Source organism: Gorilla gorilla, chromosome 10, assembly GCF_029281585.2.
Source record: "Gorilla gorilla gorilla isolate KB3781 chromosome 10, NHGRI_mGorGor1-v2.1_pri, whole genome shotgun sequence".
NCBI lineage: Eukaryota > Metazoa > Chordata > Mammalia > Primates > Hominidae > Gorilla > Gorilla gorilla.
This window is the reverse complement of record NC_073234.2, coordinates 37170472-37187801: the sequence shown is the minus strand read 5'-3', so window position 1 is coordinate 37187801 and position 17330 is coordinate 37170472. Positions and strand designations below refer to the sequence as shown.

General features: G+C 40.4%; 1 protein-coding gene across 2 annotated transcripts in view; it reads right to left on the bottom strand.

Annotated features, from left to right (window-relative positions):
• Positions 1-6489: 6489 nt before the first annotated feature.
• Positions 6490-17330, bottom strand: part of KICS2 (KICSTOR subunit 2) — a 29396-nt gene continuing 18555 nt past the window's right edge. Inside the window, exons 3-4 of one of the 2 annotated variants that reach the window (XM_004053499.5) lie at positions 13242-14053; positions 6490-7038 (exon numbers count right to left, since the gene is read on the bottom strand). In XM_004053499.5, coding sequence (XP_004053547.2) covers positions 6965-7038; positions 13242-14053 — 886 coding nt within the window. In that variant the 3' untranslated portion in view covers positions 6490-6964. Of the gene's footprint in view, positions 7039-10474; positions 14054-17330 lie in introns of those variants that run through there. The other variant, XM_055358083.2, reaches the window with a different exon arrangement.

The window sequence follows — 17330 nt, the reverse complement described above, 5'->3', positions numbered from 1 at the left end:
TCCAGACAAAGAAAACTCGGAGCAAAGGCAAGAAAATACACGGCCGGCCAAGTATTCCATTTTGCGTAAAACTGAGGTAAAGCAAGGAAATGCCGGAAGAGAAAAAAGAAAAGACTGAACCTGATTGTCAGAACTGGACTTCTTCCAGCAGACTCTGGGGAGCTACTTAATCAGGACTTTTTAAAAAGAGGGAGCAAGAGGCAGAGCCAAAGAGACATAACCAGCTCAGGGTTTTCAAAGAATTCCCTAGCAAAGGTAAGAAGGAAGGCCTTGGAATAGAAAGAAACAGAAGGTGAGAGACCAAGCAGGAGATGAGATTTCTAATCCAGGCTTAACTAATAGCCCAAAGTGAAGAAAGAACTGACTATGAAAATGGGACGAATATGAGAGTGCTGTGAAAATTCAGCAGTGACTAAAACAGAAGAATCAAACATGACTCCAAAGTCTGAAGAGAAGGCGACTGGGACAAGAGTCATACTAAGAAAGAATTAAGGATGCCAAGTGGAGCAAGTCTGGGGAAGGAAAGTGCTGAGTTGCCTACAGGATATCCGGGTGAAAACATCCAGCAGTTATTTATCTGCCTGGGACAGTACTGACCTTTAAGACTTACTGTATCTCCTGAATAGCCTATTTGGACTTCATCAAGAGCTTTTCCCAAACAGGGATTTTTATCTTGGGGGCCCATGGACTCATGGGGAGTCCCATGAACCTCCCCAATTATTAAAGAAAATTTTATTTGTGTTCATGGACATTTGGGGAGAGGTATGTACTTTCATTACAAACTCAAGGAGCACGAAACTTTTTCCCTCACAAAAATGTTAATACTCTCCATTCATCCTTCTAAACATTCCAAGCAAGGTAAGCCCTCTTGTCTGAAAATTTGGGGAGGGAGCATGAGTCTCAGAACAAACAGAAAATGCCTCAGGAACAAAGCAGCAGCAGCAGTTACAGTCATGTGTGGATGGTTCTGAGTCAGGAGAAGCTCACTGCACAGTCACCAGATGAGGAAGGCATTTGGAATGTCTTGGTTAAAACTCACTGGAAATGACAGAAGAGTTTCTGACTCATCTCTTGAACCAATTCTTGCCTGAATACCTGTCTCTACAAGAGCAGTCATTAATGCCCCAACCTTAAACAGTAAAAATTGTCAGTTTTATAAACCTCATACTGCTCAACTTCCCACTGTCCAAAGAAGCTGAGCTGCACGGGTTGTCCCAGGATGGAAAAGAAGCCACAGCCAAGAAGCTGTGTCTTGCTTTAGTGTTGCCATCTACTGGCTGGTGCTCACTGACTCTCATTCCCAATCTTTTCACAGCCAAAGGAAAGATTTTGCAATTAGGCTGCTTTTTTGATCCAGAGCCTCTCTAGACAGTTCAGTCCCTAAGAGGTCAAAAAAAAATTTTTTTTTAACAGAAACCTACCAGCTCCAAAAACAAAGTAAGGCAAGACCAAATGTCAACAATGTTACTAGGAAGCTTCAGCATTGACTAATAGAGTTTATGGTGAATGCTCCCTAAATGTTAGCCCACATAATTAAGACAAAATATGTTTTAATGTGTTGTATATGAAGTGATTATGAATAAGCAGAGGTTTGTGCCCACAGAATGGAATAGGGATATAATAGCATTGAAAATTGTTATTGTTGTTGTTGTTTCGTTAAAAGTAATTCTCTTTGCTAGGCTGTGTGTAGAAAGTGGTTTTCGTGGTAAGCTTAATAAACATAGTGCCGGGGATTCTGGCTGAATAGCTGAGAGTTAGAATTGAATGGGTTCTCACATACCCCATGAAGGCAGGAAGCAGGGACCAGGTTCCCCAAGTGAGGACTTTGTTGCTCTTATTGAACTACAATGAAAGGGTCTTGTACACTTACTTCATAAGCCCATGGCACTGAGCAGAACAGCAAAGACTCTTTATTTCCGAATGCCATAGTAACTCTTTTCACTATTCTTTCGTGTGTGTGTGACAGTACTCGCTCTGTCACTCAGGCTGGAGTGGCATGATCTTGGCTCATTGCAGCCTCCATCTACCAGGCTTAGGTGATCCTCCCACCTCAGCCTCCTGACTAGCTGGAACTTACAGGCACATGCCACCACACCCAGCAAAATTTTTTTTTCTTGTATTTTTTGTAGAGATGGGGTCTCACCGTGTTGTCCAGACTGGTCTCAAACTCCTGGGCTGAAGTGATCTGCCACCCTCAGCCTTCCAAAGTGCTGGGATTACAGGCATGAGCCATGCCTGGCCTCTCTTCAGTCTTCTTGTGTTCACTTCCTCCTTCCCTGGTTGTTTTTATTACTTTTCTTCCTTTCCTCTTTATGAACTGTCTAACCCCACATCTACCTTCCACCTCATCATACTGGCACAAACTAAGAGCTAAAAGGAAAAGAGAGTTGCACTTAATTCTCCTCATTCATATGCTTTTCCCTTCTTTTCCTTTTTGCTTTTTAATCCAGCAAAGCACCTTATCTTTCACTCACGTTCACATTAAAATTTAGAAGACTGATCATGTTTGGCCTTTCCGTCCATTATCACCTTCCTATAAAATCAATACATATGGGTGATAAACATAAGTCACAACCACCATCTTATGCATCAGCAAGCCCGCAGCACGTAATACAATTAAAGACTTTTTTGTTGATTAATGAAAGGAGAGGTTGCTAATCCTTTCCTCCTATAGCTTAAGGAACAGGAGGAAGAAAGAATATAGTGCCCTTAGATGTCAGTTGTCCCTCCTCCCTCCTTTGCAGTCAGGACCCCTCAAAAAAAAAAAAAAAAAAAAAACATTCGCTCAAGGAGTTATTGAAGGTTTCAAAGAGGAGAGAGGAGAGGTTTACATTGTAACCTCACAACTGACACCCTGAGAGACCTCCCCCTATGCATTCTCCCCCTGCTTTGCTGTAGTGCATCTAAGGGTCTATTTAATTCTACTAGGCTGAGTTGAGCCTCTTGGCTCCTCTCTCTATCACACCCAGCCATCTCTTCCCCCTGAACCATATTCTTTCTCCAGGGAAGGAAAAATGAAAGCCTTGCAGGTAATAAGGCCAATCCTACTCCAAGTATCTCCTCAAAGTATTTTCTCTAAACATTTAATACTTTCCCTAAGAATTTTCTTACCAGCTGTTAAGTAGTTGACATTTTTTCAATATTGTTACAATTCCCACCTGTAAAGTTTGATAAATCTATACGATTTTTTTTTAAAGCTAGATATCTCTTCAGGTGCTGGTGGTCCCCCTTCCTTGGAAGTTAATTCCCTGAGGACGGAGACAAAAAACTTATCTTCCTCTCCTCAATGTCATTCATCCATCCTTTTAAAATCAAGCAAGACTATAGGGGCTCAACTTTAATAACATAAAACATTATTGCTCCTGGAGATCTGTGCTGGTTTTCAAACTAAAAATGACATTTAATAAATACTATAAGAAGCACTTTCTCAAGCTTTCCAAGGACAACTATACTTGCTAGACTAGATAGTTACATTTCACAAAAACTGGCCTTGTTATTAAAAAACATAGTAGGAAAAAATATGCAAATAAGTCACTTTGTCTGTATAAATGGTTTACTGTGGAACTGAATGATTCCACATCAACTTAGCCACATACAATTTGGTCAAAAACTTTAACTGGAATGTCCAGACCTTGGCCAATGGGAGCTTAAAATGAGGTCACATTTATTTGTTAATATCCATTAGGAAAACGTCAACTCCCAATTCTGCTTAATTACAGGAATTCCAGGCTCTTGACAAATTCCTCTGCTTACTATTTCTGGAAATCAGGACTCCAATCCAGTTGTCTGCTGCCTCCGCCACTCATCTGCCTCCTGACCACATTCCCTGTACACAGGCTGACAGGGGCTCTGTGGCATACCACCTTTGGCAATTCCTGGACTCAACCTTCCTCCTGCTACTGCTGCCCTCCCCTAAAAGAAGGCAGAAACCCCTCTTTTAATTCTTTGATCACATTGCTCAGCCCATCCACAACTTTTGGCAAAGACTCCTTGGAAAGTTCAGGAAAATAGAAGGGGGCATTATGGCATCAGTATCTCAAAGCTGTACTATATGTGGTGATTCCCAGAGAACAGCAGTTCAGATGTACCTCATGTCCCTTCAAACTGGGATTCTACTGAGATATGGAAATATTATTCAAAAGATATGAGAATAGAGATCATTTTAAGAAAATCAATTTTTAGGAAATCAATTTCAGATTCCTCAACTTCCATATGAACTCTCTCCTAAGAACCTGTGAAAGTGCTTTTAGTAAACTAAGCTTTTTCTACCTTCTCCTTTAATAACTGCCTTTCTCTTACCAAAAAATAAACTTACCTCTCACCCATATGTTTACCATAGCGTATTAGGAGACCATTTTCCATGGGTTTTTTCATGTTCTGCAGGTCTTGAGAGTAAGGCATCAACTGCCCTTAGTTCTGCACTATCTCTACAGGTTTCAGTGGGAAGATGGCTCTGCCATCACCATGTCAGACTTCTAGCCTGCAGAACTGAGAGAGAATACATTTCTGTTGTTTTAAACCATCCAATTTTTGGTATTTTGTTATGGGAGCTCTAGGAAACCAACACACTTACTGGCTGGAATAGGAATGTCTCCCTCTGGAGCAAAGGGAAGGCATGCTTACAAACTATTATAAAAGATTGGAGGCCGGGCGCGGTGGCTCACACCTGTAATCCCAGCACTTTGGGAGGCCGAGGCGGGCGGATCACGAGGTCAGGATATCAAGACCATCCTGGCTAACACGGTGAAACCCCGTCTCTATTAAAAATACAAAAAAAATAGCCGAGCATGGTGACAGGCACCTGTAGTCCCAGCTACTCGTGAGGCTGAGGCAGAATGGCGTGAACCCGAGAGGCGGAGCTTGCAGTGAGCCGAGATCACGCCACTGCACTCCAGCCTGGGCGACAGAGTGAGACTCCGTCTCAAAACAAAAATTGGGTTTCCAAAGATCAGAATTCTCACATGCATGTGAGCAGGCATCTATCTGGGCCCATCCACATTGGCCCTGAGAGAACTGAAGCTTAAGAAATCAAAAATGCAAAAATGATGTTATCCAGCCCCTGCTATTACTAGAATAACTGTCTTGTGTCTTCTGTCCACATCTGTGAAACTATGTCAGGGCAAGTTGTTAGCTAGCAAATACGGTAAAATTGCAAACCCTTCCCAGTTTTTAACATGGGGTATTATCATAGGGTGTAAAAATATCTGTCCAACAAACAAAAGAACATTTAGATAATTTCTTTAACCAAATCACTGTAATATTTATACCTATTCAAATTTCAATGTATTTCAAATTAAATATAACTTTTTTTTTTTTTTGTCTTTTGAGACAGAGTCTCGCTCTGTCACCCAGGCTGGAGTGCAGGAGTGTGATCTCATCTCACTGCAACCTCTGCCTCCCAGGTTCAAGTGATTCTCCTTCCTTAGCCTCTCGAGTAGCTGGGATTACATGCGCCCACCACCATGCCCGGCTAATTTTTTGTATTTTTAGTAGAGACCGGTTTTACCATGTTGGCCAGGCTGGTCTTGAACTCCTGACCTCAAGTGATCCACCACCTCGGCCTCTCAAAGTGCTGGGATTACAGGCGTGACCCACCGCGCCCAGCCAAATGTAATTTTTTAAGTTTAATATTTATTAAAATGTCATTTGGTCATTAAACTCTTAGAGCCTATGGTAACACAAAAACAATTATATCTATAATATACTGAGTAATATTTAATAAGGTAACCAATAAGACTGTTAAGCAAAAAATAAGTTCATTTTAGGATAAAATTCTTCTTCAGAAGAAGAATGGAGTTCAGGGAGCAAAAGGAATCAAACAATATTTCCAACTGTTACAAAGCGTGTTAAAGTATTTTTAAAAATGGAAAATGGTAGCTATCAAATCTGTATTGTACCAAGATTTCACTGGATACATTTAAAAGACCAAAAAACATTTTAAAATGCCAATATTTACAATACATAATAAAATGCTTCTTTTGAGGCTGTTTAAACATAATGATTTTAGATATTCTTTTAAAAAATCAATCAGAGTCTCATGGTTTTTCCAAAATTTGTAGGGAGGTATGCAAGTAACAAGTTTGAAGACTATTCACTGCCTACTGGTTACAGCCCTTTCAGCTCCTGGCCACCCGGGTGGCTGGGGCCAGGTCACCTTATTTCAAGCATCAACCAAGCAGACACCGTGTTGGTCTTGGTTAACTGCTGTATCATTACCCTTAACATAGTCGATGTTAAATTAATGAATGTTGAATATTAGAAATCATTCACCTCTTTCCATCCACTTCTGCTTCAGGGACTGCTCTGACACTGGCCTAGCCTGAAATGACTGACATCAGGATGACCCTGGGGGGTAAAGGGTGTGCCTTACATTGTCGTATCTTGTCACAACAAAAGTGAAATGAGTCTAGACCTAAGCTGGATCAACCGGCTGAGTCATAAATCTCAGATTGAATCAGGCATTAGATTTACAAATTTAACTGGATGGTAGAATTATTCTGCAGTTTTTAGGACCAGCAAAAGCAGAATTCACTCTCTAGGGACAAAGTTAGCAAAAGTCCCAATGACTATCTTCCTTTCCTAGATCAATGTCAAGCGCCATCCTCCGTTTTCCGGCCATTCTCGCCGCACATCTAAGCAGTCATCTTTCAGGATGCAGTCCCATGTCATTGCCTCTTGTGACCCTCTCCTGAGTGATACCATCACTTAGAACCCTAACCCCAGATTCTGACATTACGAGGGACTACAGAAGGGGGAACCCATTTGCGTCTCTCCATTTTCTAGTGGTGATATTTTACACATACCCTACGGTTTTAAATTTGAAGTACCCTAGAAACAGACCTTGTTATCAAAAACAGATTGAAAAAATATGCCAGACAAGGCATTAATGAAACCTTACGGATTTACACCATATCAAGAGAAGTCTCCAAAGGCAGAAATGCACATCAAGCCTATTTCTTCTGACTCATTTCCTCTGGAGAAGCAGCTTAGAATAATTCAGGCAAAAGGCCACGAAATAATTGCATTGGTAACAGGAACCTGGTAGAAAAGTAGAGAGGGAATTGCTAAATTAAATTCAACCTACAGGGCTTTTGTGGGGAGTCACATAGCATGTTTTTTGTTTCTCACTTAGGAGAAAAAAAATCTAGTTTTCTTACATTTTTACTTGAAAAAAATCAGAGGCTACTTTAATGCTTTTATACAATAATTAGTGCAAATACACTAAAAGTGATCTTTTACATAATAATAATAAATAACATGGTAAAAATACACTTGAAAAGATTTTAGTTTTGAGTAACTTTTCCTGCCAAATAACCTGCCAAATACATACAGCAATGCTTGGCCGCAGTTGGCCAAAGGCCTTGTGTGTTCATGAAGTGGCTAGGATTAATTGTGGTCACCCTATTAGTATCAACACTGACCTTTCCCCCTCTATGTATTCCTTCCTCGCTGCCTGAAAAAAAAGTAACTGGTTATAAAAACAATCAAAATGAATACTTTCAGATGCTGTTTCCCAAAACTGGGTCAGAGACTACTGGTGTATGTCCTGGATCTCAGAGGTATGGGAAGAAAGGTGGCTAAAGCAGAATCTATGAGAAAGAAATCAGAAACTAAGGTAAGAGAGGATGGGGCTGGGCACAGTGGCTCACGTCTGTAATCCCAGCACTTGGGAGGCCTAGGTGGGCAGATCACCTGAGGTCAGGAGTTTGAGACCAGCCTGGCCAACATGGTGAAACCCCGTCTCCACTAAACATACAAAAATTAGCCGGGCATGGTGGCGCATGCCTGTAATCCCAGCTACTCATGAGGCTGAGGCACGAGAATTGCTTGAACCAGGAGGCGGAGGTTGCAGTGAGCAGAGATTGTGCCGCTGCACTCCAGCCTGGGTGACAGAGAAGAAAAAGGTAAGAGGATGGGAGGGAGAGAAGGAAGGGAGAGAGAGAGGAAAAGAAGGAAAGAGGGAGGAAGAGAGATAGAGGGAGAGGAAGAGGAAAAAATGTGGAGGAAAATAATCAACAGTAATTAAGAGAGAAAATTAACCATGAGGAAGGAATAAAGGAAAGTCATAATATTTACCAAAAAAAATCTTGCGGTCAGGGAGAAAACGGCTGCTTTATTTCAAATTCAGGGTTAAACCTAAGAGTCAGAAATCCTTATAAATTCATATACATTTCTTTTAAAACTCCCCATTGTCTGGAAGATGCTAAGGAACTAAATATGTTAAGAACTAGTAAAAATAAATAAATAAAGGCCAGGCACGGTGACTCATGCCTGTAATCCCAGCACTTTGGGAGGCTGAGGCAAGCAGATCATGAGGTCAAGAGATGGAGACCATCCTGGCCAACATAATGAAACCCCAACTCTACTAAAAATACAAAAATTAGCTGGGCATGGTGGCACGTGCCTGTAGTCCCAGCTACTCAGGAGGCTGAGGCAGGAGAATCACTCGAACCCTGGAGGCGGAGGTTGTGGTGAGCCGAGATCGTGCCATTGCACTCCAGCCTGGGCAATAAGAGCGAGCAAAACTCCATCCCAATAAATAAATAAATAAATAAAAGAAAGAAAAGCAAAAGAATCAAGGATTTATCCATCCATTCCATATGAACTGTACTTCAAGGTACTAAATAGTTGGAGGTGAATTTCTCTTTGTAGATGTATTCTGGCTAATAATGAGAAAAGGAATAACAATTAGAATATTACCATTTTGTAACCTCTAATGATATAATCTATCTAGGCAATGCCAGTTATTAGCTGCTTCCTAATAAAATATACAACACCACTACACAAAGAAAAGCTGAGTCTGATTAAACATCTTGCTCTAACTTCCAATATAAAGGGGGAAAAAAGGATGAAAAACAAGTGATAATTCAAGGATACTGTCATCAAAATCCTGACTGTAAAAACCTTACATGAGAAATAAACTAAACATTCCCATCAAAAGGCAGAGATTGTTGTTCTTTTTAATCTGTCTTATCTCCTTAGTTCTGTCTATAGACACTTCAAATACAAAGATATAAATAAGTAAGTTAAAAATGAGAACATGGAAAACACACACACACACACACACACCACAAACAGTAAGCATAAGAAAGCTGGAAGGGCCATAAAAACATTGGGCAAAATGGACTTTGGAGTAAGCAGTAGCAGTGGAGATAAAGCAGGAAACTTCATAATGATAAAATGGTGAATACAAGAGAAATAAAAACTATAAATGTATATGGGCCTAATGACAGGGCTCCAAAATACAGGATGGAAAAACTGACAGAAATAAAGGAAGAAAATCACAAATCCACAAGCAGTGTTGGAGATTTTAAAATACCTCGCTCAGTAATTGATAGAGTAACCAAAGGAAAAAAAAAGAAATCATAATATAGGACAACTAAAATGATGCTATCAACCAACCATAAAAATTTGGAAACAAAAAACCACAAAGATTCTAAAATAGGAAGAGTGGGTAGGTTGGTTAGGCATTTATCTGCCTCCTCTTCTAAACCAGTTCTCTTTCAAACATAATAACTAGGTACAGGTTTGCCACAGAATTGAAGAGAAAGAAAAGAACAGGAAAGGTGCCAAATTTAAGGAAAGAGTGGTCCATCTTTTATTTATATAGCCTTCAAATTCCAGAAAGTTTCCAAAGCCTTTGTTACACACATGATCTCATTCCATCCTAACAGTATCCTTTGAAAAGGCAGCCCACATTTCCTTAGCCCCATTTTACAGACAACGACGTTGAGCTCAGAGGCTGATTTGCCAAACAAACAAAATCGCAAGTCTGCTTCTAGATCAAAAGGGTGGACATATTTTGAAGGTCACCTGAAGGAATTCCCTGGGAATGTAGTGAAGTACCAATTATTTTCTTTCTAGAAAGTACATTTTCTGCTGGACACAGTGGCTCACACCTGTATTCCCACTTGGGAAGCTAAAGAGGGAGGATCACTTGAGCCCAGGATTTCGAGACCAGCCTGAGCAACATAGTGCGACCCTATCTCTAAAATATTTTTTTAAAATTAGCCAGGCATGGTCCTAGCTACTCGGGAGGCTGAGGCAAGAGGACTGTTGAGCCTAGGAGTTCAAAGCTGCAGAGAGCTATGATCATGCCACTGTACTCCAGCCTGGGCAACAGACCTTGCCTTTTCAAAAAAAAAAAGAAAGAAAAGAAAAGAAAAGAAAAGTATTTGGACACATTTCTCCCAATATGTCCAAATATCCAAAGCAATTATATCAAGGGTATTGGCTCCTTGGTTAAGAACTGGGCTTTATTTTCACACACTCCCTGAAATGACACAGCCAGAGATCAGGTAGGACCCACAGAGCACAAAGTTACAAACCCTGTGTTCAAACAGCATCCTAAAATGAAATACTCCTGGATGGAACCCTTGGAAAACTCAGTGTTGACCATACTCCCAGTTACCATAAAAACTTATCAAGTTGTGGTTTAGAAACAGATTCAAAGAAAGCAGTCTGCAGAAAATACGCAGATTTACTCTTTTAATTAGCAAAACACAGACTTTACAGATCTCATTACTATATTTAGAGAATAAATCTTAGAGTAAAATGACTTTGTTTCTTGGCTTGAATCAAATTATGTGGAGTTTTTTTATAATTAGAAAACTTTATTGAAGAGCTTAAGAAATAATTTAAGTATCAATATTCAATCTTCAAAAACTCCTCCAGTACAGTCTATGACAGCTGCACAGTAATTTATAAATACATATTGTCTTAGATTTTCTTAATATTCACATCTGCCTTCTGTTCTTTGAAATTCTTTTTGTATTTATGTTTAAAAATAGATATACAATTCAAATATGTTCTAGGTGAGGACTGGTTATTTAAATAACATATATATGCTTTACTTATACCTCTCTCGGGGTTCCACTGAAGTATATATATTCTTCTAGGTATTTGGGGGACTGTGTCATTAAGGCTAATGGTAGTTTAATCTAAGAGGAAAAAAATACATGCATACCAAGGAATATTTTTCAGTTTCTTGGCAGAACACAATAGAGAGGAAAAGCGATTTGACTTTTTAGCTCCAATTGCTTTCAATTTCTTAGGTAAGGTCAATGTTGTAAAATCTGCTGAGATTTTGTTTATAGAACCTGAGTGAATAAAATGCAGAGGTAAATCACTACTTTCTATTTAAAGCAAACTAGCTTTTTACAAAGCTTATGACCATTTTTAAAGAAAAAGAAAGGAGGCCAGGTGCAGTGGCGCATGCTTATAAACCCAGTGCTTTGGGAGGCCGAGGCGGGAGGCTCATGTGAGTCCAGGAGTTTGAGACCAGCCTGAGCAACATAGTGAGACCCAGGTGTGATGGCTCATGCCTGTAATCCCACCTACTCGGGACGCTGATGTGGGAGGATCACTTGAGCCCAGGAGGTTGAGGCTGCAGTGAGTTGTGATTGTGCCACTGTACTCCAGCCTGGACAACAGACAAGACCCTGTCTCAAAAAAAAAAAAAAAAAAAAAAAAAGGAAAAACACATGTTCTTCCCAGAAAATAAAAAATAGGCCAGTAGATTCTTGGTTCTTCTTTTTTTTTTTTTTTGAGACAGGTCTCGCTCTTTCACCCAGGCTGGAGTGCAGTTGCACAGTCTCAGCTCACTGCATCCTCCACCTCCCAGGTTCAAGCAATTCTCCTGCCTCAGCCTCCAGAGTAACTGGGATTACAGTCACCCGCCACTACAACTGGCCAACTTTTGTATTTTTAGTAGAGATGGGGTTTCACCATGTCGGCCACGCTGATCTCGAACTCCTGACCTCAAGTGATCCATGCGTCTCAGCCTCCCAAAGTACTGGGATTACAGGCGTGTGCCACCATGCCTGGCTGGTTCTTCTTTCTTCTGCCACGCAGTCCACCCTAGGTGGGCAGGCTTCCTACATGGACTCTGAGGGGCTCTCTGGTCTCTGCTGATGTTGCTGGCATACCTGCTGTGGACACCCAGTAAAACAGTGGCTCCACACAATCATGGGAAAAAAGACGAATGTGACCATTACATTTCACACAAGCTTCAAAGGAACCATCAAACCAGTAACAACTCAATTACTGTTTGTGGCTCCTTTTTATTTTGAATCAATAATCTAGAAGTGAAGGTCTCCACAGCCCATTATGCCTTCACTGAACCACCTACTTCCCATGAACACCTGCCGAAGGAAAGAAATAAGGCAGCATGTGCTAAGATGCAGTGCTGCTTCTAAACATAATTTGTGGGGGGCAGGCATGAAACCCAAGTTCAGAAGTGCTTAAGTACTGAGGTGATTACTCAACTATGAAGAGGCCTTTCAAGCGCACAGTTGATTTTTAGCAAGTACAGCGTATGAAGACCTTCATTTTGATTTTATAAAAGTAGGCTATGTTGCATGAGTATCTAAAAGTGGCTGAAAAACCGACTGCATGCTTTTAAGCCTAAAAATAACCAAGGAGTAGAGCCAAACATGTACATTTCAGCAGAAAAGTGATAAACAGAAAGCCAAGCGGATAATATGCTGAAGAATGAAGAAAGCCCACATGATGGCTTATGCTGACATTACAACAGAGTGAAACATTCAAACATTAAAGAAGTCAAAACAAATGCAGTTAGGTGTGTACATTACCCCAAAAGAACCCATGGCTATTAAAGCTGCCATGAGGATCTTCTGAACTGTTAAAACCTTACGTCATGCTACCAATCTGACTCAGTTTCAGTTTCAATAACTGATAGAAATTTCTTACCAAGACCCTAATTTTGGCATCAAAAATGTTAATTTGTAGATCAGAATCATAAAACTACTAACTCCATATTCATTTGCTAATTTATGAGACAGAAAACATACAGTCCTTAATTCCAAAAAGGCCATTTAATATCTCATCCCTATTACTCTTCCAAGAAGGAGGGAAACAGAGAGGGTGTTTGGAATTGCAGTAGAACACAATGTTTAGAACAACAGAAAAACATATGGGGAAAAAAAAAGCCCAATAAATATTCAATCTACAAGAAATATAGCAAAATAGGGGAAAATACTGAAACTACTTTGCTGTACCATGGAGACACATGGTAGCCCATGACCACTTCCTAGATTACTCTTTGGAAACTTAATTGGCCTTAATTGCTTATAAAGTGTGCAACACACGGAGGATTTGTCTTTTAGTTCTGAAAGAGGCAGGAGTGGATGTAAACTCTATTCACAGACCACCGTAGATCATTAGGGCAATTAAGAACAGTTTCTAGTCTTGAAACCCCTCCACACAAATCACCTGTTAACCTTTGGATCCAGGTTTCAGACTTGCAAACACTTTGGGGTTCTTAAGGGCAAGTGAGAGCTCATTAAGGAAGGAAATAAAGTGGGAGTCTCTCTCAGATTTCTTTGACTCAAAAATGATGACAATGGTAAAGTGAGGTTCCGGGCGGGTTAGGAAGTAGGTACTCTGAACTTTGTCATCATAGAAGTGGACCACTTTCTCCAAGCTGTTCAGATCAGATGTGCGGTCCGTCATGATCATGATGACATTGGGCCAGTGCATGACTGGCCTGTCGCTGGGCAGAGACACTACAGCTGGATACTGGTCCACACCCTTGGGGGCCTCTCTGTAGGAATGGGGGTGGTGATAACCATGACCCTGAAAACTCTCAGAACCTCTGTTGTCAAAAATTAAGGACACATTGGCAGCATCATATTTTCTGATGAAGCTGGAAATCTTTCCAAAAAAGTCTGGGTTAGCTTTTGCTGTCAACGTTTTCATTTCTGAAGCAGTCGTTTGTCGGCTCAGAGCCTCATGAAAGTAAAAGCTAAACTTGGCAAGAAGCATGTTTTTGAGTTTCATCAGCCAAAGGAAAAGGTGTGGAGGCTGCACGGCCTTCTGAGACTGCCCTCCAAACAGATGTTTCTTGGTCTCCCGCTGTTTCTCAAAGATCTGGCCCCAGGTCTGCAGTTTGGTGTGTGCACTGTGTAAATTAACCAGAGATGGGAGGAACTTCCACTCTGAGACCTGGGCCTGGGCTTTCAGGAGATGACACAGGACGTCAACTTCCAGCTGGAAACTGCTTTCCAAAGGACTGAGGATTGGGTGGTGAAATCTAAAGGGGAGAGGGAAATAGAGATAAGTGGAAATGTTACTTCACTTGCCACACTGACATTTTTCTAACCACAAAGCAACAATATGGCCAAACATTATGCTTCAGGACAGGGGAAGAAAAGACGGAGGAACTACATGTTGATTTATTTTAAAATTCTGATATAATTTCACCATTTCAAAATTATGTCAACATCATATTCTCCTGTGGAAATAGCCTGAGAGTAGTGGCCACTTTTCCTTTCAACAACAGAAATACCAAATTAGCTACAATTCATTTTTGTTTTTTTTTATTTATTTATTTTAGACTGGGTCTTGCTCTGTCACCCAGGCTGGAGTACAATTGTGCAATCATGGCTCACTGCAGCTCAACTCCTGGGCTCAAGTGAGCCTCTTGCCTTAGCATCCCAAGCAGCTGAGAACATAGGCACACACTCCATTTTCTGTAGAGACAAGGTCTCCCTATGTTGCCCAGGCTGGTTTCAAACTCTAAGTGATCTTCCCACCTTGGCCTCCCAAAGCGCTGGGATTACAGGTGTGGGCCACCATGCCTGGCCTAAATTAGGTATAATTCTTTCTGAGTGTATTTTATTTATTCTGGGAATTGTATGACTAAAACAATCATTGAAACAAGGCATGCTCTTTTCAGAGTGTGGTCCTAAAGAGGCAGAGGTAAAACAAAAAAAGTCACTAAAACATCTGTTGAATGTGTAGATGACATATATAAACTCATTTAATGTTCACAGTAATGCTATGAGGTATTAAGCCTATCTTGCAGATGAGAGTACATACTATAAGCTTATATGGAAAACACAGTAGATAAAATAAATGTTTATTAAAGAAATAGAGCATTTATCAGACAGCCCTTATTCAATCCTGGTTCCCAAATTCCCTTCATATTAACTACAGTTAAAAACAAAATGGTGGCCAGCCTGGCCAACATGGTGAAATCCCAACCTTACTAAAAATACAAAAATTAGCCGGGTATGGTGGCGTGTGCCTGTAATCCCAGCTACTCTGGAGGCTGAGGCACGAGAATTGCTTGAACCTGGGGTGGGGGGGCGAGGTTGCAGCAAGCTGAGATCGTGCCACTAAACTCCAGCCTGGGTGACAGAACAAGACTGTCTCAAACAAACAAACAAACAAATGGTGACCCAATAAGAAATAGCTAACACTTCAATCACTTTCCATTTATCTTAGGATAAAACCCCAAATCCGTAAAAAGGCCTAGAAAGCACTGAATAATGTAGTCCCTTCCCAGTTTGAGCCACATTCCTATTCTTCTCACTTTCTCCAGATACTCAATAAATAACTGAAAATGCAATTATACTACAAGGAGTACAAGACAGTAGTGCAATTTTACTTCCACTTGTTCTAGACAAAATGTATAAAAGTTTTTGACGCTGGGCACAGTGGCTTATTCCTGTAAACCCAGCACTTTGGGAGGCAGAGGCAGGTGGACTGCTTGAGCCCAGGAGTTCATGAGATAGCCTGGGCAACATGGAAAAACTCCATCTCTACAAAACATTCAAAAATTAGTCAAGTGTGGTGGTGTGCACCTGTGGCCCCAGCTACTCAAATGAGAAGGCTGAGGTGGGAAGATCACCTGAGCCCAGCAAGGCTGAGGCTAGTGGGCTGTGATGGCACTACTGTGCTTCACAGAGTGAGACCCTGTCTCCAAAAAAAAAAAAGTTTTTGACTATGATCTATTGTAAAAAATACACTTTATATTGTGACCAAGTACCTGCACACATAAATATTTTATTTCAATACTTTCTTACTATGTACAATGTACTCTGCTAAATTTCTGCTTGAGTCATAATGTTCTAGAGACAAAGGAGTGAATAGAGGAGGCAGCTATCACTTCCGCTATTGATAGTTTCTAATATATATAGATATTTTCTAATATATATGAAATATATATTTATTTTCTACTTGATATTTTCTAATATATATTAAATATGTTTATTTTCTACTATATATATTAAATCAGATTACTAACTCACTAAGTTAACTTTATATCCCATAGATTAGTACCTGCTGTTTGTAAAACACTGTTCTACTTCACATGTAATAGTAATGTTTAAAGGGAAAAGAACATGATGTGGGACATCCTCTCTTCTAGGCACAGGGAAAAAAGGGCAAGTTCAGGGACCCTAGACAAGTGAGAACATGACCCATTTTCACCAATACTGTACTTCTTCCTGATTCTTCAGGTCTCCTCGTCAGTCATTTCCCTAGAAAAGCTTTCTCTGTCCACTTCCAGATGAGGTCACTTTCCCCAGTTATATCCTCTCATTTCTTAATACCTCTCTCCCACTTTAGTAGTTTGACCATATAATTTCTCAGGAAAACAGACATACAGCCACCCTAGTTTTAAGCTCCTCCCCAAGCAGAAGTAACAGCTGCCTCCTCTATTCGCTCCTTTGTCTCTAGAACATTATGACTCAAGCAGAAATTTAGTCAATGTGGTGACCAACTATGTAAAGATACGAATCCAAGTCTCTGCCTCATTGATTCTGCCTACTAGTTATGGGCTGAACGAAGTTCTGTAACAGTAGACTAGAATGGCAGGGAGAGTCCTTTCTGTACAGACCACACAGAGCTTTCTTGCTCAGTTTCTCTTCTGAGAAGCACCTAGTGGCTGCCAGGCCTGATACATGCTCCTTCTCCAGAAGCCTACATCAAGCGCTTACACTCTTCCTAAAGATCCACAGCACCTGCAGAGGCTGCGGAAATCACCTCAGCAAGTGATCCCACTGTAAAGGCAGGGGAAGTACTTGTATTTATGGAGCATATTATATGTTCCAGGCACTATGGTAGATGATCTACAGGCCTGAGTGCATTTGATCACTTCATTGTTAATGAATGGACGCTTCTCACACAGCTCTGTTTTGGCTGCTGGTGAAAAAGAAAATGCTGGTTATCAACTAAACAATTAGAAAAAAAAAAATCACAAGTGTATCTAGAATTTTTAAAAAAAATCTAATTAAGTACTAATTAAAAGGATTATGGTTAAGAGAGTCCACACTAGGTTGGACATTATAAGAGAGAAACCGATTATCATGTGAAATGTCGTTATTCATGTGAAAAACACACATTGTTTTTCATCTATTATCTGCATTTTACATCAACATCCTTCCAGCTGAGGAAGCTAAAACATTGGTGAGATTAAGTCTAATAATATACACAATCCATGGAATACTATGCAGCCATAAAAAAGAACAAGATCATGTCCTTTGCAGGGACATGGATAAAGCTGTAAGCCATTATCCTCAGCA